The sequence below is a fragment of the Fibroporia radiculosa genome, assembly GCF_000313525.1.
Source record: "Fibroporia radiculosa TFFH 294 genomic supercontigs, scaffold608, whole genome shotgun sequence".
NCBI classification, from domain to species: domain Eukaryota; kingdom Fungi; phylum Basidiomycota; class Agaricomycetes; order Polyporales; family Fibroporiaceae; genus Fibroporia; species Fibroporia radiculosa.
This window is the reverse complement of record NW_012133227.1, coordinates 83,924-108,898: the sequence shown is the minus strand read 5'-3', so window position 1 is coordinate 108,898 and position 24,975 is coordinate 83,924. Positions and strand designations below refer to the sequence as shown.

At 51.6% G+C, this 24,975-nt stretch overlaps 7 protein-coding genes across 7 annotated transcripts; 4 read left to right on the top strand and 3 right to left on the bottom strand.

Moving 5' to 3' along the window:
• Positions 1-177: 177 nt before the first annotated feature.
• Positions 178-1,002, bottom strand: FIBRA_01406 (uncharacterized protein; the record flags this gene model as incomplete). The annotated part of the gene is made up of 3 exons (XM_012323281.1): positions 178-265; positions 336-445; positions 496-1,002. The coding sequence occupies 3 exons, from the start codon at positions 1,000-1,002 to the stop codon at positions 178-180; spliced, it is 705 nt and encodes a 234-aa protein (XP_012178671.1).
• A 3,187-nt stretch (positions 1,003-4,189) lies between these two features.
• On the top strand, positions 4,190-5,662 carry FIBRA_01405 (uncharacterized protein; the record flags this gene model as incomplete). Its single annotated transcript, XM_012323280.1, has 2 exons — positions 4,190-4,683; positions 4,738-5,662. 2 exons carry the CDS (start codon positions 4,190-4,192, stop codon positions 5,660-5,662), a joined length of 1,419 nt encoding a protein of 472 aa, XP_012178670.1.
• Positions 5,663-7,704: 2,042 nt separating this feature from the next.
• FIBRA_01404 (uncharacterized protein) lies at positions 7,705-9,095 on the top strand (the record flags this gene model as incomplete). Its single annotated transcript, XM_012323279.1, has 10 exons — positions 7,705-7,802; positions 7,872-7,878; positions 7,936-7,979; positions 8,047-8,116; positions 8,178-8,276; positions 8,335-8,401; positions 8,454-8,546; positions 8,630-8,719; positions 8,808-8,891; positions 8,938-9,095. 10 exons carry the CDS (start codon positions 7,705-7,707, stop codon positions 9,093-9,095), a joined length of 810 nt encoding a protein of 269 aa, XP_012178669.1.
• A 2,530-nt stretch (positions 9,096-11,625) lies between these two features.
• Positions 11,626-13,031, top strand: FIBRA_01403 (uncharacterized protein; the record flags this gene model as incomplete). The annotated part of the gene is made up of 10 exons (XM_012323278.1): positions 11,626-11,723; positions 11,793-11,799; positions 11,857-11,900; positions 11,968-12,037; positions 12,099-12,197; positions 12,257-12,323; positions 12,389-12,481; positions 12,566-12,655; positions 12,744-12,827; positions 12,874-13,031. The coding sequence occupies 10 exons, from the start codon at positions 11,626-11,628 to the stop codon at positions 13,029-13,031; spliced, it is 810 nt and encodes a 269-aa protein (XP_012178668.1).
• A 1,011-nt stretch (positions 13,032-14,042) lies between these two features.
• Positions 14,043-19,616, bottom strand: FIBRA_01402 (uncharacterized protein; the record flags this gene model as incomplete). The annotated part of the gene is made up of 11 exons (XM_012323277.1): positions 14,043-15,621; positions 15,672-16,029; positions 16,079-16,258; positions 16,307-16,427; positions 18,987-19,004; positions 19,066-19,075; positions 19,142-19,203; positions 19,255-19,291; positions 19,346-19,359; positions 19,412-19,487; positions 19,546-19,616. 11 exons carry the CDS (start codon positions 19,614-19,616, stop codon positions 14,043-14,045), a joined length of 2,526 nt encoding a protein of 841 aa, XP_012178667.1.
• A 1,822-nt stretch (positions 19,617-21,438) lies between these two features.
• On the top strand, positions 21,439-24,007 carry FIBRA_01401 (uncharacterized protein; the record flags this gene model as incomplete). The annotated part of the gene is made up of 11 exons (XM_012323276.1): positions 21,439-21,940; positions 21,994-22,157; positions 22,258-22,368; positions 22,485-22,602; positions 22,655-22,719; positions 22,774-22,878; positions 22,943-23,002; positions 23,054-23,080; positions 23,142-23,336; positions 23,391-23,637; positions 23,703-24,007. 11 exons carry the CDS (start codon positions 21,439-21,441, stop codon positions 24,005-24,007), a joined length of 1,899 nt encoding a protein of 632 aa, XP_012178666.1.
• Positions 24,008-24,556: 549 nt separating this feature from the next.
• FIBRA_01400 (uncharacterized protein) lies at positions 24,557-24,943 on the bottom strand (the record flags this gene model as incomplete). The annotated part of the gene is made up of 2 exons (XM_012323275.1): positions 24,557-24,587; positions 24,645-24,943. 2 exons carry the CDS (start codon positions 24,941-24,943, stop codon positions 24,557-24,559), a joined length of 330 nt encoding a protein of 109 aa, XP_012178665.1.
• Positions 24,944-24,975: the final 32 nt, after the last annotated feature.

The following is a 24,975-nucleotide window of genomic DNA, read 5'->3' as shown; positions in this document are numbered from 1 at the left end:
AAATTGCTTGGCCGAAAGAGGAAAGTGTTTAAGTTGCTCGCTCTCGTATGGGAGGATAATTTCCAGGAATTCTGGATCTATTGATACGATGAATGATTCCTTTCTACAGGTTTTGTTGGTCATATACAACCACCAGGTCTACCACATACAATCTAAACCCCAATCTACATCTACCCATCATGAAAAACGAAGCAGAGCATAAGTTACATCGGTCGTGACATGCCTTCCTCCTACGAGGAACACGGATATGAACGTGAATCGCGCCCTTGTGGAGCGTTCAGACACTGCAAGTCGCCGTCAACACGAGGGGCAGGCCACTGTGAGACTGTACGCACAATTCGTGGTCGGGCCGATGTTGCATACCAGCAGACACTTCGGTCAATTTTTCCCAGCCAAAAATCCCTACAAAGCCAGACACCCCGAGCAGAACCAACAACGAAGGGGTCTTCGTGTCAAAATGAGCTACATCTCGTCAGAAATGGGGGCTGTACGTACCACTGCCGACGACTTGGGGTCATCCCGAGCCTGATATGGGCGCAGCCGCGATGGGCCGTCGAATGTCTTGGGCGCCGGCAGGGAGAACGGTAGTGAGCTAGCAGCGGATGCTGCGCTTGTGCTCCGTGCGCGGCTCGCGCCAAGCGTTGTGCTTGCAGCCCGGGGTCGAGTGGGGCCGTCGAATATGATGGGAGCCGGCAACGGCTGGACAGTGTTCTTGCGCACGAAAGTCGAGTCGACAGGCCGCGCTGGGCGACTGGAGAGAGTGCGCGCCGAGGCAGACCGCATGAGGAGTTTGCTCGACTCGCCCAGACGCGCTGGGGCGTCGAAGATGTCGAAAATCTGGAAGTCGGGCGTGGGGTGCGCATCTTCTATGTGGAGATCGAACGCGGGTGCCGCTGACATGGGTCGACGGGCTGCAGCGGTAGCGGGAGAGGACGCTGAGGGGCGACGTGCCAGGAGGGCATCGCAGGAAGCAGGGGTCAGGGCTCGGCGCACGGGCGACATGAGGAGCAATGTCTGTTCTGGGGGTATGCGACTGTCGAGGGTGGTATGAGTGGCCAGATGTCGGACAAGGGATGAGGAACAAACCCCAGCTATTATACCTCGTCACCCTTGCCCTGCCTGCGCCAAACATCCGACGTATCATTCGTGCTGTGTGCAATTCATGTCCTGTATGCTTCAAGCGCCCTAAGCAGTCGGAGATGATGCGGCGTTACGACGAATCGCGATCAATCGATGTTTCGAGATGCATACGCATTACCGAAGGCTATTTGAATACGTACATCCGAGTCGGGCAGTCCCGCCCCCGAGCCTCTCGACGCCGGCGTTGGTGCAGACACGACGGTCTCGCTGTATTTCCTGCTCATCCCAAGGCCAGTCGATGTCATGAGTAGGAATAGGTTGTAGTACTCACCATTCACCGCATTAACGCCACGACCATAGAGCCCGGTACCGGAGAACACCAAACATTCCAAATCAGTAGGCTGAGCTCTATTTTTGCGTACTTGGGTACTAAGAGGATAAGGCGTGGACAAGACGCCCACTTTGAATGGTGGTGAAGGGCTCGTAAGCAAGACAATGAGTGGCGATCGCGTTTCTATCGCATCTAGCCGCGGAGATACACAAGGTATCTGATGGAGCGAACAACGTCCATTCGTCAGTGCGAGGCGGAGGCGTTCACAAAACGCCGGCACGTTTGCTGCATGGCAATTGCCAGCTTGGTCGAAGCCTGTGTGTATGTCAGCATCATGTCAGATCACTGGGCACGCGTAATTCGGATAAGCGGTGTGCGCGAAGGCTCGAGCGAGCACCACGGCGAAAGACGCGAACAGGTGTCGCCAAGCCTTCTGTGGAGGTGTGGGGCTCGCAAAGCCTTGGAGATCCTCACCTAAATTCAAAAGGAGCGCACAGAATCGCCGACTGCGCCAAGCCTTGGCACCTCCGCCCGACTTGTTCGGGTGCGCCCAAGCGTCACCGTTAATTAACAACACCGACACCGAGCGTCCGGGGGTGGGGGGTTGACTGATCTCAAGCCTGATTCGGCCACGGCCTCAGCTGGCTTCCGGTGCCAACGTGGATACTCTGGATCGGACTAACTGTGAAAATTCAACACTTCTGTCAGCGCCAGTTCGGCTAGAATATAGGACCGGGGGTATGCAGTTACATTAGAATAGCTTTCTTCCCAACACACACGGTCTTCGCTGAATGATAATCTATCCTTCACTGTACATGCGGGTCTCCTGGAACATTCTCATCACTCGCACTAGCGAAAGGATTGGAAATCTCAGTTGTGCGCAGCCGCATACATCGACACCACAATCGCCGCAGGGCAACGCAATCTACGCAGTATTGTGGAGAATCCGCAGGTCTTGCTTGATGACTGTGTTTCAGGTATGAGATAGATGGGGAGCCAAATGACGAACAACACACCTTGGAAAAGCTACGCTGACCCATTCTCAAACTCCGATCACTAGTAGTATCAACAAGAAGAGAAGAGCGCGCACGGACTTAGAGCGGGTAGCAGAACACGAATGCACACCTCAGGCATCTGAGGGAGCAAACTAATCCATGGCGTGCTTTCGCAAAAGATAAGATGTGGTCACTGGGATACATCGCTGGGGTCCACGGCGAAATCCCTAGCGTGGGGTCATCGATGATTGTGCCAACAAGTGAGATAGAACACACCTGGCTGAAGCTGTCTTCTTCGGTTGAACACGACTAGTAGCAATTGCAATCACTCGGTCGACTACAGTTAGCTTACTGTATGAATCTAAGAGGCTAAAGCAAATAGTGATAAATATGGTAACACTCGTACAGGACTTTGTATTCATTACTCACCTATTACTTATGCTCCCTTCTCGAGGTAACCTGAATGAGGACATTTCCATGAGTAATCAAGCTCGAACCTCCTGCTACTGGGTCGCACTAAGCTTTATCAGCCCAAGACGCTTACACGATCTTATCTTTTCATGGAGTCAAACGTGAATCGATGGCAAAGCCAGTTAGTATTTCTGCCTCATGACGATGATTCGTGTTGCGATAATCATTTGAGCATATAATCGGTTACACCCCAGCCATGCTTAAAAAATGCACGAAACATCCGTCGTGGCCGCAGAATGCCTGGCGAAGACCTAGGACCTAGGTATGCTGATGGCCACCGTGCGTCAGTCAAAAATAAATGAGATGGGTGTACAAAGTGCTTACTCCGGCACTCCCCAGCTCAGCGTGAATCCCACAACATCAAAAATAAACCTTGCACGGAGCTCTCGCCAGCTCTAGGCTGAAAGTGCAAGGCTCAGGCATCTTCAAACCGAGCGGTGAGTCTGTCCGCTAGCCACGCATTCCATTCATTCCATGAAGTGACGTATGTAATTATGGGAGACGCGTGGGGCGGGCCCCGTTTAATCAGCTAGCAAGATGATGCATCTTGCTCACATGTCGGCTGACGCAACGCTACAAGGAGAGACCGAGATGAAAGGCAGGCGTCGAAGACACGCGGATAGAGACGGGGCATGTCTATCTTATTGCTGTGCTGATGCCGGAATATACGGTGAGGTGTCATGTACGCTTGCTGGCAGAATCAGACGAGTTTAGAGAGGAGATGCGTGCGGCTTACTTCAAGGCGAGTCGCCACCTCCAAAGGGTCGTCGAACCCACTTTCATCCTTCATGAATCGCACATGCGATCGAGCGTATCGAAACCCAGCGAGGCATATGTACATGCAGGTCGAGTCCAAGTCGCCAACTTGAACAAACGCCGACGCATGCTCGCCTCATCTCGCTTAGATATCGGGCCGAGCTCTAGATCATCCCAGCGGGCGAGCGGGCCGCGCCGTCGACATTGTCAGTGAACTGCAACCACCATCCGCAAGACAGACAGCGATGCATTTCAGGTCTTCAAGACCAACCTCGACTCCGCATGTCCCGGGTCTCCAGAATTAATTCACAAACCATTGCACACAATGTCTGAATAGACCCAAGTCGCACACCTTCAAGACCGGAACCCTAGCTCGCTCGCCTCGTTGCCTCCGCATGTGAGCGTCGAGGTCCGGGACATATTGAAGATGCGTGTCTTGCGCACAGCTTGGCGGGCTCATATATGACTGCTTCTCACTGTCCTCGTATCTCTCGTTTCACCATTATCGCTGCTGGTCAACGTCTCTCCCCGCCCTCACAACTTCATCACTTCCACCATGGGCCTCCCAATGTCTCCATGCCCGCCCTCCGACGTCTCCATTCACGATCGCACTGCACTCCCCCAGTACGGCTTTGGCCCCGATGTCGAATTCGAGAAGCTCGTAGAGAGCAACCCATTTCTCTTTCGTGTGTATACGCCGAAGGAGCCCAATCCCTTCTACGATCGCTCCGAGCCCTATTTCGTCGGTCCCCGCTTCGAGGAGAAGTTCTCCGATGCGGGTTTCAACTCGCAGGATCCGTCGACATCGCCTTTTCGGAGCCCACCCTCGCCCACGTACGCGGACGCTGCGCATCACCTTGATTGGACGACACGCTCGTCCTCTCCATACGTATCGACGTCGTTCAGCTTTGCATGGGCAATATGGGAGGCAACGAGACGTTACCACCATGGCGTAAAGCACTCTGTCGAGATCGCTGTGATCGATGCAAAGGCCGTGTCGTCTCGGGCCGTGACTGCCGTCGAGCTGCTCAGGAAAGCCGATCCCAAAGAGTGAGTCGCATCAAGTGTCGATTCTGTGGTATTTTCTCAACGCATCCGCTCTAGCCGTCATCAGGACCACTGGAAGTGGTATCGTTTCGCCCTTGAGGCGCAGGACGTTCTCGTATGGGGCTATATCCCGGGCAACGCCGTCTTCGCATCCATCCCGCTCTCGCAAGTTCTCACGAAGCTCCCCTCCTTCTTCCTTTCCCCCGATACCCCTCTATCACCCGACACCAAGAATGCTCAAACCAGCCAGCTCGGGCTCGCCTGGGACTACAGCCGACGGAAGCCAAGTTTCCGCGAGTTCTGCCAGGATGTTTCTGCGCGATTCCTGCGGATGCCACCAGAACGTCGCTTGCGAGACACCACCGCTGGCGCCGTGCGGCTCGCACTATGCCACCTGCGGCCATGGTTCCATGCACGGGCGCTCGGAGACTTCCCCGCAGCGTCCAGCACGACAGTCGAGCTCGCACTTGTCATCGCGCGCTGGGCGGGACCGTGGTGGGTGCGCGAGCACCCTGAGATCGAGAGCATCGTGCGTGCGGCGGTACACGTCGTCGGCGAGGAGGTGCGCGAGGCGCGGAGGGTGCAGGCGCTTGCGGACGCCGCACGCATGCAGGACATCGTCGCGGGCCTCGAGCAGCTCGCGCAGACATATCAGGTGCGCGCGCGTATGCGCAAAGCGGTCCCAAGCGCGTGCACATCTCCCGTCGAACCAAAGTCACCCTGTGCGGCGCCGGTGCTTGCTGAGCCGCTGGACCCTGCAGCCACTCTTCTTAGCCCCGTCGCGCGCGCCCCGGAGCCGGATCTAGAGAAGGCTGAGGCAGTCGAGGAGCCTGAATCATCGCCAAAGGCGCCCCGCGAGTCGCCAATGCAGACATTCGTGCGTTCGGCATCGACGCTGCTGACTGGGTTCTTCCTGGGCACGTTTGTGACGCTTTGGGTTTTGGCACCTGATACGAGACAGCTCGCGCACCATCTCACATGAGATGCCGAGACGTCTATCCTCTATGCAACCTCTCATAGTCGCCTATGCCCCCTATGCTATCTTATGCACCCCATTTCCACTCGTTGACAGCATCTCGTTACCCCGTTTTGGACCTCAGTTGATCAGATTTTATCCTAACTTATACCATTTGACCTTCGTTGGCACAGGATGCTGTTTCTTTTTCTTCTTGTTGTACTTTTAGAGATGTAACGGCCGTGAAAATAGTAACGAGTTTGGATTGTGCAAGTGTCCAGTTTGGATCCAGGGATAAATGCTATAGAATGATTCAAGGAGGAGATATATTGAGTCGATAGAAGGCGTTACTGCATCAGACGTGCCGGCCCGGCCGCTCGTCTAGTATGATTTTTAACGCCAGTCGCGCAGCTTTCACGCTAGTAACTACCTGTCTTTTGTGCAAACTGAGTCCATATGCAATACACGGGGGTAAGCTTTGGGATCCGAGACGAGGTCGCCCTTCACTGAATGGGCCTTCTGACCTTTGAATAGCCCGAAATACTACTAGTATTGGCAAGGCCGTGACTTGATGCTCCATGATATCTATCAGACGATGAATAGATATTAACAGTCTAGCTAGCCAGCGAATCAATGGATGGCCGAGTCGTTACTAGCGGTAGGTTCTGATCCACATTATTCTGTCAATGTTGGGACAGATGGTGGGTCGCACCTGCAAGAAGGGCGTATCACTCCCTGAACACATGCACGGAGGTTTTCCCGAGGAGTAACCTTTTCAAAACCGGGGTGTCTGTTCGCAACACTGCGCAGTATCATGCATTGTGCTAGTCCATACAGTGGCTAGAATGTTCCCGTCTCCAACGGTTGACCAGGACGACGAGCTCAGCGAGCGGACCGTCCACGGTGGTAGTCGCTGAGGCTGAACTAGACTCATCGGGGCAGCGGATCAGCCCAATCACCAGATCCTAAGGAGATATCCGAGTTTACCTCTGCATTTTGACTTCGGGCGAAACGGAAGTTGCTAGTCTAACGGCCCTCGATTTCTCGGCCAACATGCTGCATCGTGAAGAGGGATACTGCCCTCTCACAGCTCTCAACTAGTGAGACAAAAGATATCATACCTCTCCCTCCTAACATCTCGTATCCTTCTAGACTTGCAAGACATACGGTTATCCTCATCACGAGATGCTGGCAAATACTGGTTCCGGACTGTACATCTGCACTGCTGATTCACACCTTGTATTATGAGCTAAGTATGACCGGTGGCCTGTGATGGTCATGACGGATGCCCCCTCCTGCTGCTGTAGTTTCTCCGCCCCATCATGTGCAGCGGCATGGTGAGTATTCTCGAAGGACTCGATGGCGATATATTCTGCTAGATTTGACCGTAGGCTACGCTTCAAGCTTTGCACCTTTCGACTGATCCGGTGCTGGCGCGGGCCGCTCAACATAACGCCTAGACATGTCCGTTGAGGTCGGGCTGTGTTGCCGAGCGGACCAGGGCACTGGTGCCTTTCGCCCCACTCGCACCCATTCTCTATGGTCTAACCAATTTGATTCATCATTGGCCTCGGAATCTTGACGCAATTCAGTACACGCCGCGCGGCCTCAACGTCACGACCATGGATTGAACGGACCGGCCCCAGCGGCGGAAACATACCGCACAGGGAGCGCGCTATGTTCTGGTATCATCACCTATCTTGATTGATCTCGGTGCGTACTCTTGAATCGTATATGCAGCGCCGTAAGAACCGCCCTGATACATTTTCTTGTGCCTCAGAGTTGATCGCACGATCCCCGCTCCTATCACATGGGTATTCCACAGCACTCCTCGACAGCGTTCCCGTACGAGTCCATACGCGTCAACCACATACGCCGTCCGTCGCGCGCGGCTGAGTCTATCATGCGACACTATCCATTCTATCGTACGGCGCGCGCGGCCGGAGGCCTCTCGTCCTGCTCTTGCAAATTCGAGTAGCTGCTAATTTTACAGTATAAAAATCGCTCGCGCACAGTACTGAGGGTCAAGGACCTGCAGTGCCCTTTTCCCCCAGTTTCAGTGTACAGCCATGAATGGTTTTTTCGTCGCCCTCTCACTCGCCCTCGCTACTCGCATTGCTGCGGACCGTACATTCGTTGTCTACAACGGCTGTCCGTTCACCGTCTGGTATGTTGCCTCTGTTGCGCCTTCATTCTACCGCACACTGACTGTGTGCTCTACACGACAACTAAATAGGCCTGCTGTGAGTCTCTGGCGGACATTGTGGGAAAGGCTTTACTGACGGCATCACATATGACAGATTTTCACCGGTTCAGGGACATCGGTGCCGGACTATGCTACAGGGTGGGTGTCTGATCCTCGTACCTCGGTGCTCATCCATGGTGCTGACTGTGCCGTTTGTATTGCCCAGGTGGGAGGCCGACGCGTACACTCACGTTACGTTCTCCGTCCCGGACGACTGGACCGCAGGCCGTATCTGGGTGAGTCTATTCTATCCTGCCCAACGCTTGTTTCTATGATTCGACATGACGTGCACGGCAGGGTCGACGCGACTGCGATTTTTCCGACACAAACCCTGCAACACAATGCGCAGATGGCGGTTGCAACGGCGGACTCGAATGCGATGCCGATGGCGGAACGGTGAGTTACTCACTTGTCCTGTGTGTAGTAGTTGTGTTGATAGATATACTGTGCCCAGGGTATTCCCCCCGCAACACTCGCAGAGTTCACGCTCGGACAGAATGGCAATCCCGACTATTATGACGGTGAGCACTGCAAAATGCGACCATATTACCTGTGTGCTGACACGAGATTTAGTCTCTCTCGTCGATGGATACAATTTACCCATGAGTATCACGAACAATGTCGGCTGCGGCATCGCGGACTGCCCTGTCGATCTGGGTCCTGACTGTATGTGCTCCATTCTATATTGTCTATCACTACCCTTCTCACGTTCCACACTTTATTCGTCTTATTTTCTGTGATCTGACTAGGTCCGGCTGCGTTGATCGGCCCGTACGATTCTAGCGGTTTTCCAGTGGGCTGCAAGTCTGCATGCGAGGCGAACTTAGATGGTGACCCGAGTGCGTGACCTTTCATCAGTAGTCACAGGCGACGGCGACAGCGACATATGGAATACATGCTTACTATCTTGATCTCTCCTTCCCGCAGCAAATTCTCCCAACTGTTGCACAGGCGAATATGACTCCTCCACGACGTGTCCGTCGTCTGGCGTGGAGTACTACACTTATTTCAGTGCGTATTCCGTCCCGCATTTCGTCTTATCGTTACTGACAGATAGTGGCGTATGACAATCTCACAGAGAGCAACTGTCCGAACTCATACTGTTATGCGTTTGATGAGAGCAGTGGCACTGCGCTCTGGACGTGCGATGCTAGCCTTGCCGCGGACTACACGATCACGTTCTGCCCAGACTCGGAAGAGGATATAGCCCTCTAATTCGTGAGCTTGCATATATCTGGAGAATGTTGTAAAGATGCAAGGAGAAACAAGTTACTGTAAGAAAGACCACTGTCATGTATTCTTACTCTAATTTCCACGGTGGATGACGCATAACGTGGATATGAGACTGGGTTTAACATACAACACTGTCATTGTGATTTGGGTCGTGTGTAGCGGACCACACACCGTCCAGAAGACGAGACGTGCGTCACTATTCCCAGCAGGTCGGCCAGATCGCGCTCAGAGCCTCAGCACGAGTTCAATCCCCAGCTCTGCTTTGTCGTCGGGCCAGTCGGGTAGAAGTAAAGAGAAGGCTTAGCTAGAATGGCTACAGCAGTGCGGTCACAGCATGATTAATCTGGCCGGCTCAGGGTCACCCTAGTATGCCAGAGTCACGTTCCCAGACGTGCCTAAAGCAAGAGCACTGAAGCTGAAATATCTGAAATGCATGCTCTAGTGTGGCGAGCACAGGGAAGCGGAGTGGTACGATTTGGTCGCTTTCTCGGAAGCCAGTGTTCACGACTTGTACCACCAGCATCAGCAAAGTGCAAGAAGGATTTCTGTGCAGGCATAATGCAGATTCGTGCAGGTACCACTCTTAGCGGTTCTAGCCTTCCAGGTTGCTCAGAACGGGGGCCACTGCAGGCCACAGGGAAGCTTTTTATCCGCCCTGTACGTGGCCACATAATATAAGATATGTGTATATATTTTGAACCAGATTCGGTGTTGAAAGTGGTGATGGTTGAGAGCGAAGAGCGTGAACGGATGGATGATTGTTCTAGTACACAATGTCTATGATATATACGGAAGGATTACTTCATCCGTTTATTGCGTCAGACGTGCCGGCCCGGCAATCGTCCAGTCCTGCCTAGTATGATTTTAGACGCCAGCCACGCGGCTGTACTTACACTTGCAACCGTCTATCTTTCGTGTAAACTGATTCTATATGCAATGCATGGGGGTAAGCTGTAGGATTACCCTTCAATCAATGGGCCTCCTGGCCTTGGAATAGCTCGAAGTACCAGTGGCAAGATCATAACTTGATGCATGCTGCGGTCACCTTCCATGATATCGAACGATGAATGGATATAAAGAGTCTAGCCAGCCAGTCAACTCAATAGGTGGTCGAGTAGTAAGTGAGTTCTGATCCATATGGTTCTGTCAATGTTGGGACAGATGATGGGTCGCATCTGCGAGAAAGACGTATCACACTCTGAACACATGCACGGAGGTTTTCCCGAGGAGTAACCTTTTCAAAACCGGGGTGTCTGTTCGCGATGTCGTGCGTCGTATCAGTACATACAGTGGCGAGGAGGTTCCCGTATCTAACGATTAACCAGGACTACGAGCGCAGCGAGCGGACCGCCCATGGTGGTAGTCGCCAAGGCTGAACTAGACTCATCGGGGCGGATCAACCCAAATCACCAGATCCAAAGGAGATATCCGAATTTACCTCTGCATTTTTTACTTTGAGTGCAACGGTCGTTCGTACAACGGCTCTCGATTTATCGGCCAACATGCTGCATCGCTTAGAGGGACATCGCACTCTCACAGCCTTCAACTGGTGAGACAAAACATATCTTACCTCTCTCTCTTAACATCTCGTATCCTTCTGGACTGACGAGGCATATGGTCGTCCTCATCACGAGGTGCTGGCGAATTCTGGTTCCGGACTGTACATCTGCACTGCTGATCCACCCCTTGCGCTTTGAGTTCAGCACGACCAGCGGTTCGTGCTGGTCATGATGGATGCTCCCTCCTGCTGTAGTCTCTCCGCCCAATCATGTGCAGCAACATGGTGAATAATCTCTCCACGGATTCAATGACGATATGTTCTGCTGGATTTGACCGTAGGCTACGTCTCAATTTTGTACCTTTCGACTGGTCCGGTGCCAGCGTGGGCCGCTCACCATGACGCCTAGACATGTCAGTGGAGGTCGGGCAGCGCTGCTGAGCGGACCAGGGCACTGGTGCCTTTCGTCCACTCACACCCGTTCTCATGGTCTAACCACTTTGACTTATCACTGGGTTCGGACTGTGGACGCAATTCAGTACATGCCACGCGGCCTCAGCGTCACGACCATTTCTTGAAAGGACCAGTCCCAGCAGAAACATACCGCACATCGTCCGATCTGGTGAGCGCGCCGAGTTATGGTATCATCAGCCATCTTGATTGATGCTCTCGAAGCATATATGCAGCGCGGTAAGAACCGCCCTGATACATTTTCCTGCGCCTCAGAGTTGATCGCACGATCCCCGCCCCTATCACATGGGTATCCCACAACACTTCTCGACAGCGGTCCCGTACGAGTCTATACGCGTCGACCACATACGCCGTCCCTTGCGCGCGGCTGACTCAATCATGCGACACCATCCATTCTATCGCACGGCGCGTTGCCGGAGGCCTCTCGTCCTGCTCTTGCAAATTCGAGTAGCTGCTAATTTTACAGTATAAAAATCGCTCGTGCAGAGCACTGAGGATCAAGGACCTGCAGTGCCCTTCTCCCCCAGTTTCAGTGTGCACGCCATGAATTATCTTTTCGCCGCCATTTCGCTCGCTCTCACAGCTCGCGTTGCTGCCGACCGTACATTCGTCGTCTACAACGGCTGTCCGTTCACTATCTGGTATGTTGCCTCTGTTGCGCTTTCATTCTACCGCGCACTGACTTTGTGCTCTACACTGTGACCACACAGGCCTGCTGTAAGTTTTTGGTAGGTGTTCCGCGAAGGATCCCACTGACGGCATCACATACGACAGATTTTTACCGGTTCAGGGACATCGATGCCGGATTATGCAACAGGGTTGGTGTTTGATTCTCGTACCTTGGCGCTCATCCATGGTGCTGACAGCGCCGCTTTTATTGTCCAGTTGGGAGGCCGCCGCATACACTCACGTTACGTTCTCCGTCCCGGATGACTGGACCGCAGGCCGTATCTGGGTGAGTCTATTCTATCCTGCCAAATGCTTGTTTCTATGATTCGACATGACGTGCTCTGCAGGGCCGGCGCGACTGTGACTTTTCCGATACAAACCCTGCAACACAATGCGCAGATGGCGGGTGTAACGGTGGACTCGAGTGCGATACCGATGGCGGAACGGTGAGTTGCACCTTTGTCCTATTGTGTAGTAGTTGTGCTAATAGGTATGCTGTGCCCAGGGTATTCCCCCCGCAACACTCGCAGAGTTCACGCTCGGGCAGAATGGCGACCCCGATTATTTTGACGGTGAGCACTACAACATGGGACAATGGACATGTTTCCTATTACTTGTGTGCTGACACGGAAGGTAGTCTCCCTCGTTGACGGATACAATTTACCCATGAGTATCACGAACAATGTCGGCTGCGGCATCGCGGACTGCCCTGTCGATCTGGGCCCTGACTGTATGCGCTCCATTCTGAATTCTCTATCACTAGCCTTCTCACGTTACGCATCCCATCTTATCCTATCTCCTGTGATCTGACTAGGTCCGGCTGCGTTGATCGGCCCGTACGATTCCAGTGGTTTCCCGGTGGGCTGCAAGTCTGCATGCGAGGCAAATCTGGATGGTGACCCGAGTACGTGACACTTCATCAGTAGTCACAGACGACAGCGACAGCGACATGCGGGATACATGCTTACTGCCCTAATTTCTCCTTCCCACAGCAAACTCCCCCAACTGTTGTACAGGCGATTATGACACGGCTGCGACATGTCCGTCGTCTGGCGTGGAGTACTACTCCTACTTTAGTGCGTCCTTCGCCCCGTATTCCGTTTTTTTCTTACTGACAGATAGTGGTGTACGACAATTTCACAGAGAGCAACTGTCCAAACTCATACTGTTATGCATATGACGAGAGCAGTGGCACTGCGCTCTGGACGTGCGATTCTAGCCAAGCTGCGGACTACACAATCACGTTCTGCCCAGACTCGGAAGAGGATATAGCCCTCTAACTGGTGAGCCTGCATGTATCCGAAGAATGTCGTAAAGATGCAAGGAGAAACAAGTTTACGAGAAGACCACTATCATGTATTCTTACTGTATTTTCCACAGTGCGAAACGCACAACGCGGATATGTGACTGAATTTAAGATACGACGCTATCATTGTGACTTGGGTCGTGTGCTCGCGGACCACATACCGTCATCCAGAAGACGAGACATACGTTGCCATTCCCAGCAGATCGACTAGATCGCGCTCAGGGCCTCAGCATGAATTTGATACCCAGATCTGCTTTGCCGACGGGCCGGTCAGCTAGAAGTGAAGAGAAGGCTGAGCCCGCGTGCTAAAGAATTGTTGCAGCAGTGCGGTCACAGCATGATTAATCTGGCCAGCTCAGAGTCACCTAGGCCCAAGTCACATTCCCAGCCATGTCTGCAGCAAGAGATGCATTGAAGCTGAAATATCTGAGGCTTGCCATCTCATGTTCTCATGTTCTAGTGTGGCGAGCACAGGGAAGTGGAGTGGTACGATTTGGTCGCTTTCATGGAAGCCAATGCTAGTGACTTGCACCACCAGTACGGTGGCCCACGGACATACGCATTGAGGCTCGAACCTTATCGAGGCAGGCGAGAGTTCGAGCCTCAGTCCGACAGATCCAGGGTACGGCAATGGACGTCGTGCACCGTGACGGACCCCCTCGCCATCAGATACCACATGTTCTTGCAATTGAACGGAAGGCTTGAGCTCAGTTGCGGAATCGTCCCATATTGCCACTCATCAATAGTGATACATCACATCTTCCGAGGAAACCAACTGGCAGTTCTGTGATTGTGGTACGGATCAAGTGTTCCTGTCCATACTTGCACACCGAAGTGGCCGAAGAGAGAGAATCTAGTGTAAGTCATGAAGATAGGTCCGAGCCCCAGAAAAATACAGCCTGTTTCCCAGATCAGGCTGGGTGAAGGGTGAAATGTCCCCGAAAAAGATGACTCCAGAGATACATCATAATCTAACATCTTACAGTCAATCGTCAAACACACTCCGCTCACCGACAGGCACAGCGCGTACAGATACATCACTCTTTCTCCTCTTCTGAGGGCCCGACTTTTGCAACATCCTGCTCAACCGGCGTCGCCGCCGGGGGCTTGGGGCTTCGTCGAACTCTACAGCCATGCTTTCTCGCGCATAGGCGCTGCTCCTCGGAGTTGGGGTATGTCTTCGCGGCGCACTCCCAACGCTCACAATGCGTGGTGTCCGCAGCTTGGTGGGCGACGCGCTCCGAATGTCTGCAAAATCAACGGACCGGGCAGTTACGCATTCGTCTGCGAGGTACTTCCTGGGGTGCACTTCCAGCGTCCGCACCTTCCTTGCCCTCACGCTCTTCTGCTCGTCGTCGGTAGGTACTGGGGGGAGAGGAATGATGATAGAGACAGGCGTGGGCAAGGCGGCGGCGGCGGACGCTTCTTCCAGAACTTGTGCAGACTGGTGGCCCACTAACGTCGCTTCACCGTCATGACACATGCCATCAATCATGTGGCCGCAGAGAGTATGACTTTGATCCTCCGAAAAGGCCTCTGCAGTCATATCGGGCGACACCAAAGTCCTTGTCGCATCGCTGTCCTGTTTGGCATGCGCATTTCTAGCTGTAATCCTTTTGCCTTCGAATGAAGGACGCGCAGAAACCTCGTTAGAATGAGGCAAGTGTTTCCAGCTCGGCGTGTCGGGGGTGCCAGGGAACTGTGCAGTGAGCGTGTGCAAAGCTTCTAGTGAATCGGCGGGAGACATAGGTCGTCCTTCAGCGTACGCGCGAGAGTAGAAGTTGCGACCCGCGAACGTGTGTCGTGCGTATGCGCGGTCAGCACGCACGATTGGGGAGATGATTGCAGACGCGGGTATGGAAATGTAAGATCCCGTCGCACTGGGCGGCGGTGTTTCCGTCTCCTGCGCTTGACCAAAAGGCATGCGAGTAGCCAGGGGAAGTATTCCGGAAGAGCGACGGGACGCATTCCATGCCTGTAGCATGGAGAAACTGGGGAGGGACTTGGACCGGAGGCCATGTGGATCCGTGTACGGATCGAGTTGCGTAAGGGTGAGGATGTATCTTATGTCCAGCAAATCGGAGAAACGACGTAACTCAAGAATGGGTGCCTGGCCGCGAGCATAATTGACAGTCACTCGCTCTGGGCGGTGAATTGGCGGCAGTTGCCTCATTGTGGAGAGAAGAGGAGGCGTCCCGGGGCGTGTGGATATATTGCGAGATGGGGTGAACATGAGACTCGCACTTTCTGCCGAAGAATCCATACTTTCCGCAGATGAGACCGAAGATCCAATGTTTTCTGCTGCTTTTGCGGACGAACGCGATGACTGATTGCTCAGCTCTCTAGTAGAGACTGTCATGATTTCGACCATACCGTTGGTAGTCAATGTAGAGTATCGTGACTGCGCAGCGGCAGACGGCCCAGCCTCGGGATCTAAGCGATAGCCCCCTAGCTGTCTAAAAGTGCTGTTCCGGGGGTTGGATATGAGCGCGAGAAGTTTAGATTTGCGGCGTTGTTGGACGGCCTCGGTCTTAAAAATTCGGAAGTCCTCTACTGTGTCGACTCTGCCAGTATGAAGTCAGACCCGGCCAAAGGAGAGCAAGATCAGACGTACCCATTGATGACACCAATAATAAGGCATGCTCTCCCGAATAAGCGGAGAATGCGTCGAGCAATTGCAAAGGCGAAACCGCCGCCCGCAAAACCCACCAACGTTTCCACTGCTCCAATCATGATACCCGCGACAAGCCAGCCAAGTCCACGAAGTAGATGGGCTTTCACTTCACTAGACCCGGAGTTCCGATTGGTTTGGTCAAGCTCTCGTCTGTACCGAAGCGCTTTCAGTAGTCGACGGGATGCGATGCCAAGCACGAGTATTTGAAATGCTGCTAAGAGGGCGAGTGTAAGCACGTCCAACCCGTCGTGCACATTCTCGTTGGTGAAGCCGACAGCCAACTCCCTCCCAAAAGTGCCTAAATATCGTTAGTACAAAGAGTGGCCATCATATGGGCTGACACTTACGATATGAGATGGTGATAAAAGATCCAAACTCGTTGGAGATAACAATAAGTGGTATAAAGCATGCGAGCGTGTACTTGGTAGGCGACTGAAGGCGCGGAGGGAGGGAGGGTATAAACTCTGCCACCGTGAACAGAAAGACGAAAAGTGTGTAGAGAAACAGCGGGATAAACGACGCGGAACCTATGCGCAGGTTAGCATGCGAATAACAATTGGATTAGAAGAGACTACCTGTGATGATGTCGAGCGGCTTGAATACACCAAGAGAACGTCCGACATCTGGAATAACATGCACCAGAAGGTCGAGGAGAGCGAGAGAAAAGTAGGCGAAGCCTTCTCCAACAAGTATGATCTGTTTTCTGTCAACAGAACCCAGTTAGAACATGGCTAAGTGAATGATACAAATAAGCTGTCAATTTCGGAGAAGCCCAGCATCGAAACAATACATGCGACCGAGGGTGCCCATTACTATCTCGAACTCAAGCCATCGGTTCTATACCACGCGAAGTACTTGGATGTATGCTAACCCTAGTTCGATCTGGACGACTAGTGGGTTGCCTCCAGAGACCCATTTCCCTTCACTGATCGGACCTGGTCACAGTACGAGTGCACTCACCTATCACAGCCTCGCATCAGCACGAGACTCAGACAGAAAATGACTTCGATGCCCGTAGGCAGTATGAGAACGCCAGACTCAAGCTCGCTGAGGGATTGGCAGCGCAGAATAGGAGCTAGGGAAAGACAAATAGCGCGCATCGAGCGGGACGGGTGATTCTCAGCCTATGGAGAACAGACACTGTAGCATCTCAGATGACGAAAGTAACCAGCGACCGCAGAAGAAAGCGAAGGGAATGAGTGAGCGGTTCTGGAAAGGAATGGACCACAGACTGGCTGCGAAGGAAGGGGCTGGCGGCGATGCGCCTGCACGGAGAGGAAAGAGACGGAGGAAAGTTGGACTGAACAGGCTGGGACATGGCAGATAGAGATGGTCGCGACGCCTTGCGCAGGCCGGTCACCCTGGCAATACACCTCTTGCCTAATCAGGCGCTCACGCCTGCTACCAGCCACAGCACAATGCACCCGCCGGATATTTTAACCTGGAATCTAGTCTCACCTGGGCCTGTGGTCATAACTACCAGCTTTGGATCATGCACAGACCGCCAGACTCACTGCTCTCAGCAGACAAGATATATCAAAACATCACAGATAAATACTTCCACACGCTTAGAGCTGGATCGTTAATCAGATTCGAATGCAGATGCGATAGACCAGGTGTTGAATTAGCTGATTCGACATTGCACTAGAGGTACTGACAAGCCGTATCTTTTTTTGGTACGTCTGGACTCCGACTCTGGCTTGAGACTAGTTGAAAAACAGTAAGTTCGCAACACGAATATTGTTCAGGATGCAGTGACCAACACCCATGGCCCATCTATGCCTGACATGGTAATATTTAAATAGCAGCCGCCCTCGTCCCCTATATCATCATTCAGTCCAATCTGAGATGCTCCCTTTCTCGTGTTGCTTTCTGTAGGGATTAAACTTGTTCTCGTTGCTGTACGTCAGCACCAATAGGGCCAAGCGGAGCAAGCGGAGCAAGTTGTATGACATCAGTAGGTTGAGTCTGACCAGAATGCGCAACGAACGGCAAACAAATCTTTGATTTTACAACGCGTACGAATGTAGGAAGATATCGCGGTTGCGGATGCCGATCTTCGAGTGAGACATTATCGCTGTTGAGGCAAACTGAACCATTGGCGGCTAAATGACGACGAACATTGAGCCTTAGATTTGTTAGTAGGAACGGAATGATCGCGAATCGCAACAGACAGCGCACATTGCGAGGACACTGTTACAATATACTGATCCTTTTTAGCCATCATCTCATGAGTTACAACAAAATTCGGTCCTCACTTGTGCTTTGGGGTAGATTGAAGATGCCCACGATGATTGCCCCCTTGGAGTGGCTGTTGGAATTACCATGAACTTGAACGCCGTTTAGGAACTGATAGTACCACATTATGTCAAATAATGCTCCTATGAAGACTGGATTGACAAACTCCCCGTGATGAGTATAACGACTTGCAGAATCCTGAGATCTCAGATGAGTCCAATTCACACTCAAATAGTCTTTACGCACAAAATTATCACTCCTCGATTGACACAATAAACCATCAATCTCAAAAAACGACTCCTCGTTCTTCAATATCGTTGATAGTCGGCCTGGGCAGAAGCTCAAGAGTTCGAAGCACTTACGACTTCAACCCGGTCTTCAAACGATGCAATGTCCAAGAAAGGACACCGGTGATATACAAGTCTGCTACCAATGTGATAACCGCCTGAGAAATTCCTGGGGCCTATCTAAAGATACGTCATATGTATTTTTGCTTGTGCACAACGCATACCTCGACCTCTTGAATTGCACTATCTTCGGTTGATTCTGTATATCTGCTTTTCTTTGGTGTCGGTATACTTTGGAATCTGCAGCGCTCACTTACAAGTCGTATGTTACGCCTATTCCACCATATTTTCTGTGAGGACTGTCAAATATATGATTGGACTATAACATACCCATGTCACTTGCTTATGTTTCCATTAGGCTCACCTTGCAAAATATAGGCCAGAAATACGTACCGAATGATGCCAACGAGAGCAAACAGCCTATCAATGTCACATGTAACCGATACCATTTCTGCTGAGCTTGAAGCACTTCAATAGCTGGATTAGCTGGGTTGTGCAGAAGGATAGGTGCATATACGTACGAGTGCAGATATAAAAAAGATAGAACCTGGTCCAACCATGAGCAAGTCAAAATAGCCATCAAAAGAAATGCCTACACTTGTGAAACCAGCACTGTTGCCCACTACTTTGCCATGTTAAAGAGAGAACCTCCATTAGAACCAGAACGCACCGCGATGATATTCTGTGCCTATTTGGAATCAAAATAGGATCCTCCAGCATCTAATAGGGCGGAGATAATGAGAACATACCCCGTAGGTTCTAGAGAAACAATTGGGACATATATATAAGACCACTCCTGCGCGCAGAAATTTGTGTACTACTTACACGGTGACCGTAGAGTAACCAGTATCGTTGTCACGATTCTTGACAAGATAGTACCAGGACACCTGAGAGTCATTAATTAGTACGTAGACCCGTGGTTCACCCCCTGAGCAAACCTGTATACTGAGGAGTGCTTTTGACGTGTCAAGGATGCTAATCTTCAAAATTAGTCCTTAGATCAGTTAACATGAAGACCACCGGACGAACAACAAAAGAGTGACCTAAACAGATGTTTATGAGATGAAATCTGATTTTTCCACAACACGACTCTACCAGATATCTCAATAGAGAGCGATCGCTGTAATTTCCGAAGTAGTACGCCGTCTGTCCAATTGTTACGCCATAGAAACTTGTTGTGGTCACGATGAGCTGCCATATGAGCTGTGAATGTTGAGAATTTCACGTACAAAAATAAGAGGAACATTCCAATGAATGTTGCACCGACGAAACTTTCCAGATCAATCATGGAACTGGACATGCCAACGACGCGAAGGTGAATGCATGAGGGCCAAAGGAAGTGTTGTCTTATATATCACAGAACGGATTCAATCATGATCGTGATCATACCATAAGGGCATGCCAATTAGTGATTCGGGTGTTGGTTGCAAATTGCAGAAGACCCGACATGATTCTCTCAGCATACAACTCAGTGATGGACCGGAGCATTACGTTTTCGAGTCATACATATGGGTGGTTGGCGTCTGAATGAATTCCATTTTCTTGAATCAGGCGAGAATGAGCAAGTGGCAGTCTCCCGTCGTTGAGATTTCAGCAATACTATGGATTCGAACAAAATCTTTACCACTTCTGAGATAGCCCGGTTATTGAATGCTGTATAAGTCGATACGAGAAAACATATCAATGCGACGCACTCAACTCTACACCATTCGTACATGTGAATGTGGTCATGACTAAACCACAGCGGTGCACCATCGCGCGTCATCTACATCTGACGTCCCTACGACGGTCAATGCGGAGAGAGGTATGGGCATACAGTTCCGGTGAAACAAGGATCTAGAACAGTTGCTTGGCGTGCAGGGCATGTTCCCGTTTTAATCGGTAGTCCCGATGTCGACTCGGTTCGCCATTGTAAGGTCTCATGGTAACACTATGCAGCGCCCGACAGACCGCTACTCCCGACTGCAGCGCCCTCATGCGGTTGCGGGAGGATAGGCACAAGAGGGTGCTTCGTAGATGGATTAGTTTGGGAGGTCTGCGTAGATGGGGGTAATGACAACGGCGGTGTAGGCAGTATGCGTCGGGGCTCGCCGAGGACAAGACGCTTGTAAAGAACGACTGGTAGATGATAAATGAAAGTACGAGAAATGCGGATTTGGGCAACGGGTTAAGCATGTGACGATAGTGATAGAAATGGGTACGTACGGGCTGTCGCACCCATGATAGGCACTGTCACGATGATCGTTCGCAGGCGGCGCGCTTGTGGAGAGAGTGGTGGATTCATATTTTGGTATGCGCCTTCGGCCACTGTCACAGTAAATTGACAGAGTAGACAAACTAGTGAAGATAGATGGAATGAAAGTAGAGTGAGAGGCTGCTCAGGGAAATACACATGGATATATCACCTAACACTCAATATGAGTCAATGATTATTGAGCTCCAGCAAGTTAAGACCAAAGGAGACGAAAGCCGAACAGCAAGCTAGCCGGGAATACTGCACGAGCGCACTGGGAGATCCGCGGGAGACCAGACAATCGAAAAGACTCAAAGCTGGATGGAATTGAAAAGTGGCGAGGGCTGCCACGTGATAGATACATAAATCTCGATCGCTAACCGTAACCTCGTGCGTCTGGAGTGTCCGAACCCAGCTGTCATAGACAGTTGCGACCTCGCTGGGATATAAACCTGCTTTCAAGCTTCCCTAGAACTCATAGCTATGACCTACGTACTCTACGAAACTTTGGAGATCTGACAAGACATCGCCACATTCAAAATTCCTGAGCTGAAAGGACTTGGCTCTCCCACCCTCTTCGACTATGAATTACTATGTCACCACCCAGTGCACCTTTTCATAGCGTGCTGCATTGTTCAATGCTCCTCAAGTCTGCACTGTCTCAACCACGGACGGGGGAAAGGATAACGCGATTGCCCGCTGCCGGCGCACGTCGGAGGGCGTCGATCGGTGTTCCCTTATAGGCTCGTCCTAAGGCGGAACGTGGGGCTGCCGCCCCTCATAAATCAGGGTGGCTCTTTGCAACCCGACGTGCATGTTCGTGCGTCCCCTTTCTCGTTTATCACTCGTCTACCACAGACTCTCCTTCGCCGCTCCGCCAAGGCGACCTATGCCCCCAAAACGAAAGTGCGTTTCCGTCGTCGCGCCCACGGCGTCTCCTATAGTGGATATTAGTGAACTACCCCCTACTGACGGCAGTTCGATGGAGAGGGATGTCTCTGTGGTCACCACTACTGCGTTGTCTGATCCTGCGACACTTGCACAAGCGAGGAAGGGTACATCTCCCAGACAAACGCGCTCTGAATCCAAGAAACCAGTTCATCTCTCCGACTCTAATAGCATTATGGTGGTAGACAGTGAGAAAACTTCTCAGTCAGAAAAACGCAGGATTTCGACAAGAAAGAGGGTGGTTCCTGAGCGATATACGCAAGCACAAGAGGAAGTAGAAGAGGCCAAAGCTCTCGTCGACAATGGTGAAGACAGCCCTCTTACTCAGCTAGAGAGCGACGACGAACCAAAACCTGTGAAGAAACGTCAGAGGCGAAAGAAAGAACTGGAACCGGTTGTCTATGACATACCGGAAGTAGAAAGGAAGGAGACTGCCTTCACCGGTGCGAACAGACGGACAGCCGGATATATTCAGTTTTATTGACTATACGCGTAGGTCGTCTTGGCTACGCATGCCTCAACACGCTGCTGCGTGCACGTAAACCTGAGTCAGTGTTCTGTTCTCGCACCTGCCGCCTGGAGACGATCCGCAAGAATGGAATTGAGTTCGCTATGGACCTTGGACTCAAGAATGCGCGCGATCTTTGCGAGATCATCGAGGTCAGTACGCGTTTTCAGTATATTTCTGACCTCGCTCGTGCTGTCATGCCTCCACATGCGATTTGGTTTTCGTGCATGTACTAACTGATGTCCACCGTAGTGGAACGAGGTGAACAGAATTCGATTTTTTCGTGTGTCGTCAGAAATGTTCCCCTTCGCATCACACAAATTATACGGATATGACCTTGCATATGCACGAGTAGAGCTCCAGGTGCGTAGTATCTCACTTTGCCATTACCTAGAATTCATGTATTCTGTAATCTACGTATATGCTGTCGCGCCTCCTCAATTGGACGCATAAATGTGTGCGAAACACGCCGTACGCAGGCTGCCGGCGCGCTAGCGAAGAAATACAGACATCGGTTGACAACTCATCCAGGACAATTCACGCAGCTCGCTTCTCCGAAAGCCGACGTGCTTGAAGCGAGTCTGCGTGAACTTGACTGTGAGCCTCTTGCTACTTCTTTCATTGAACAATTGAACAATTTTGTCTTTAGATCACTGTCAGATGCTGCGATATATGGGACTGGACAAAGATAGTGTGATAATCATTCACATGGGGGTGGGGGCCTTTGATTTATCGACTCACATATGACTAAGAGGACTTTCGTGACAGGGAGTCTATGGTGATAAGGAGACCACTTTGCAACGCTTTCGTGAAAATTATCGTATGCGGTTGACGGACGAGATGAAGGCGAGAGTCGTTTTGGAGAATGACGAGGTGTGTCGCAGCCATTAAATGCGCCATGTTGTGGAATATCTCAGGTGTATGTTGTATGTTGCAGATATGCTATAGTGCCGATGATCTTTTGCCTATCTGCGACGAACTCCAGATTCCAATGGTGGTATGTCCGCGCACCTCTTCTCGGGCTTATGAGTTCATTTTTTCCCCCTAGCTTGATTATCATCACAATTGGATTAACGTGAGCTTATTTCAAGCCTCATTTTCTCCCTTAAAATGAGCCATACATGCTCACCTTACAGCCGAGTAAGCATTCGCTTCAGGAACTCCTCCCCCTTGTCGCGCGGACTTGGACAAGCAAAGGCATTCGACAGAAGCAGCATCTGAGCGAGCCACGCCCCGGTGCAGAAACAGTGATGGAGAAGCGGGCCCACGCAAACCGATGCAAAGAGCTGCCGGATGTCCTCGTGGGAGGAGATGTGGATCTCATGATTGAGGTATTTCATTGCGGTTATCCAAGGCTCAAGGCTGATACCCAGGAGCGTGTCTAGGCCAAGGATAAAGAGCAGGCTGTATTTCAATTGTATAGAATTTACGAGCTTGAAGATGTTATACAAGAGAACCTGCGTCCGGAGAAGCCGCCGAAGCCGTTCATTAGGGGTAAGGGACGAGTTGCTGATGGTTTAGGCGACGTCAATGAAGGAGAGGACTCGGAAGGACAAGTCGACGATGAGGGTATCACGCCTAAATTTTTAGAGAGAGCTCAGGAAAGGGCAAGATCACAGGAGGACCAAGCAGGTACGTAGTTTCCATCGTAAGGTTAGTCATTAGTTTGGTTCACATTGACAATAACAACGTAACAGCACTGGAAGAAAATACGCCTGCCGGGCCTGTTACTCCGAGGCCAACTAGTATGTCACCTGCGAAACGTCTTCCGAAACGCAGACGCACGGCCACGAACGTGGTGGCCACTGTCACAACCGACATTCGTGCTGCTAGGGTGTCCCCAACACTCGTACCCTCGGCTTTGCCTTCTGACGAGGTAGACACTGTCGTCGCCCAATCTCGGCCTCGCGAAAAACCCAGCCAGTTCCCTACAAAGTTGAAGAGCAAGTCGGGTTTGATCCAACGAAGGACGCGACGGAAGGTGCAAGATACGAGCGACTAACCAACATGTTGATGAGGAGTCCGTCGACATTTCTTGCCAAGGCCAAGGCGAGGGGTAGTGGAGGTGGAGGCGCGAACTATGTTACGGCTCGCGGTAGGTCTGGTAAAACCATTCTGGCTTTTGGTATTAGCTCCAAGTTCGGGAGAACTTTTGTACTTGTTCGCATGTGTTGACAGCGGTAATTGTTTTTTTACTATCGGAACATTTTTGTCCATGAAGCAATGATAACACACAGGTATTGGCCACTGGTTGATTATCCTATTTATAATTTCTCTGGGCCGTTTGTAGGCTGCAGTAGCCATCATGGCCAAGATTGCCATGGGTGAGTGCATCGTCCCCTCAGGTCACGTCACGAGCCGCTACATATAGGATACGTACCGGACGCCATGAATGCTGGTTCAGCCTCTAATCTATGAGCTCAGCTCTCCAAAGCCATTTTAGCACCGCACGGAGCCCATTCAATTCACGAGGTCTGTAATCGTACTTCGTGGTCATCACTGACATTCAAACCGCTAACAAAGGTATACCCTACCAGCCGGGTCCACACACCTAGTCAAGCTCGTCAAGGGCCATGAGCGCTCTGAACGGCTAATATCAGGACTTCCGATTCCCTTAGGGTAATACGTGTAGCACACACCTACGAAAGACTGCCCGCTCGAACATCTCGGTAAGCTCTCGCCTGAGATTTTCCCCCGAGTGGTCGATGTGGTCATAATCCAATTTGAACGAAGGCGCCTCCGAACGCTTATAGAAGTCATCCAACCCACGTTTGGTCTGGTTCTTGGCTACGTTCTTGGCTACGCTTTTGGTTTTCTTTTTGTGCTTGAAGATACCCGCGATCTTCTTTCCGATCTTCGCCAGAAAACCGAGGCCGAGGGCCTCGCTACCGGCGGGCGGCTGTGCTTGTCGAACATACAACATATTGCCTCTACTCATTGTGATCAACTGACAGATGTAACATTTATCAA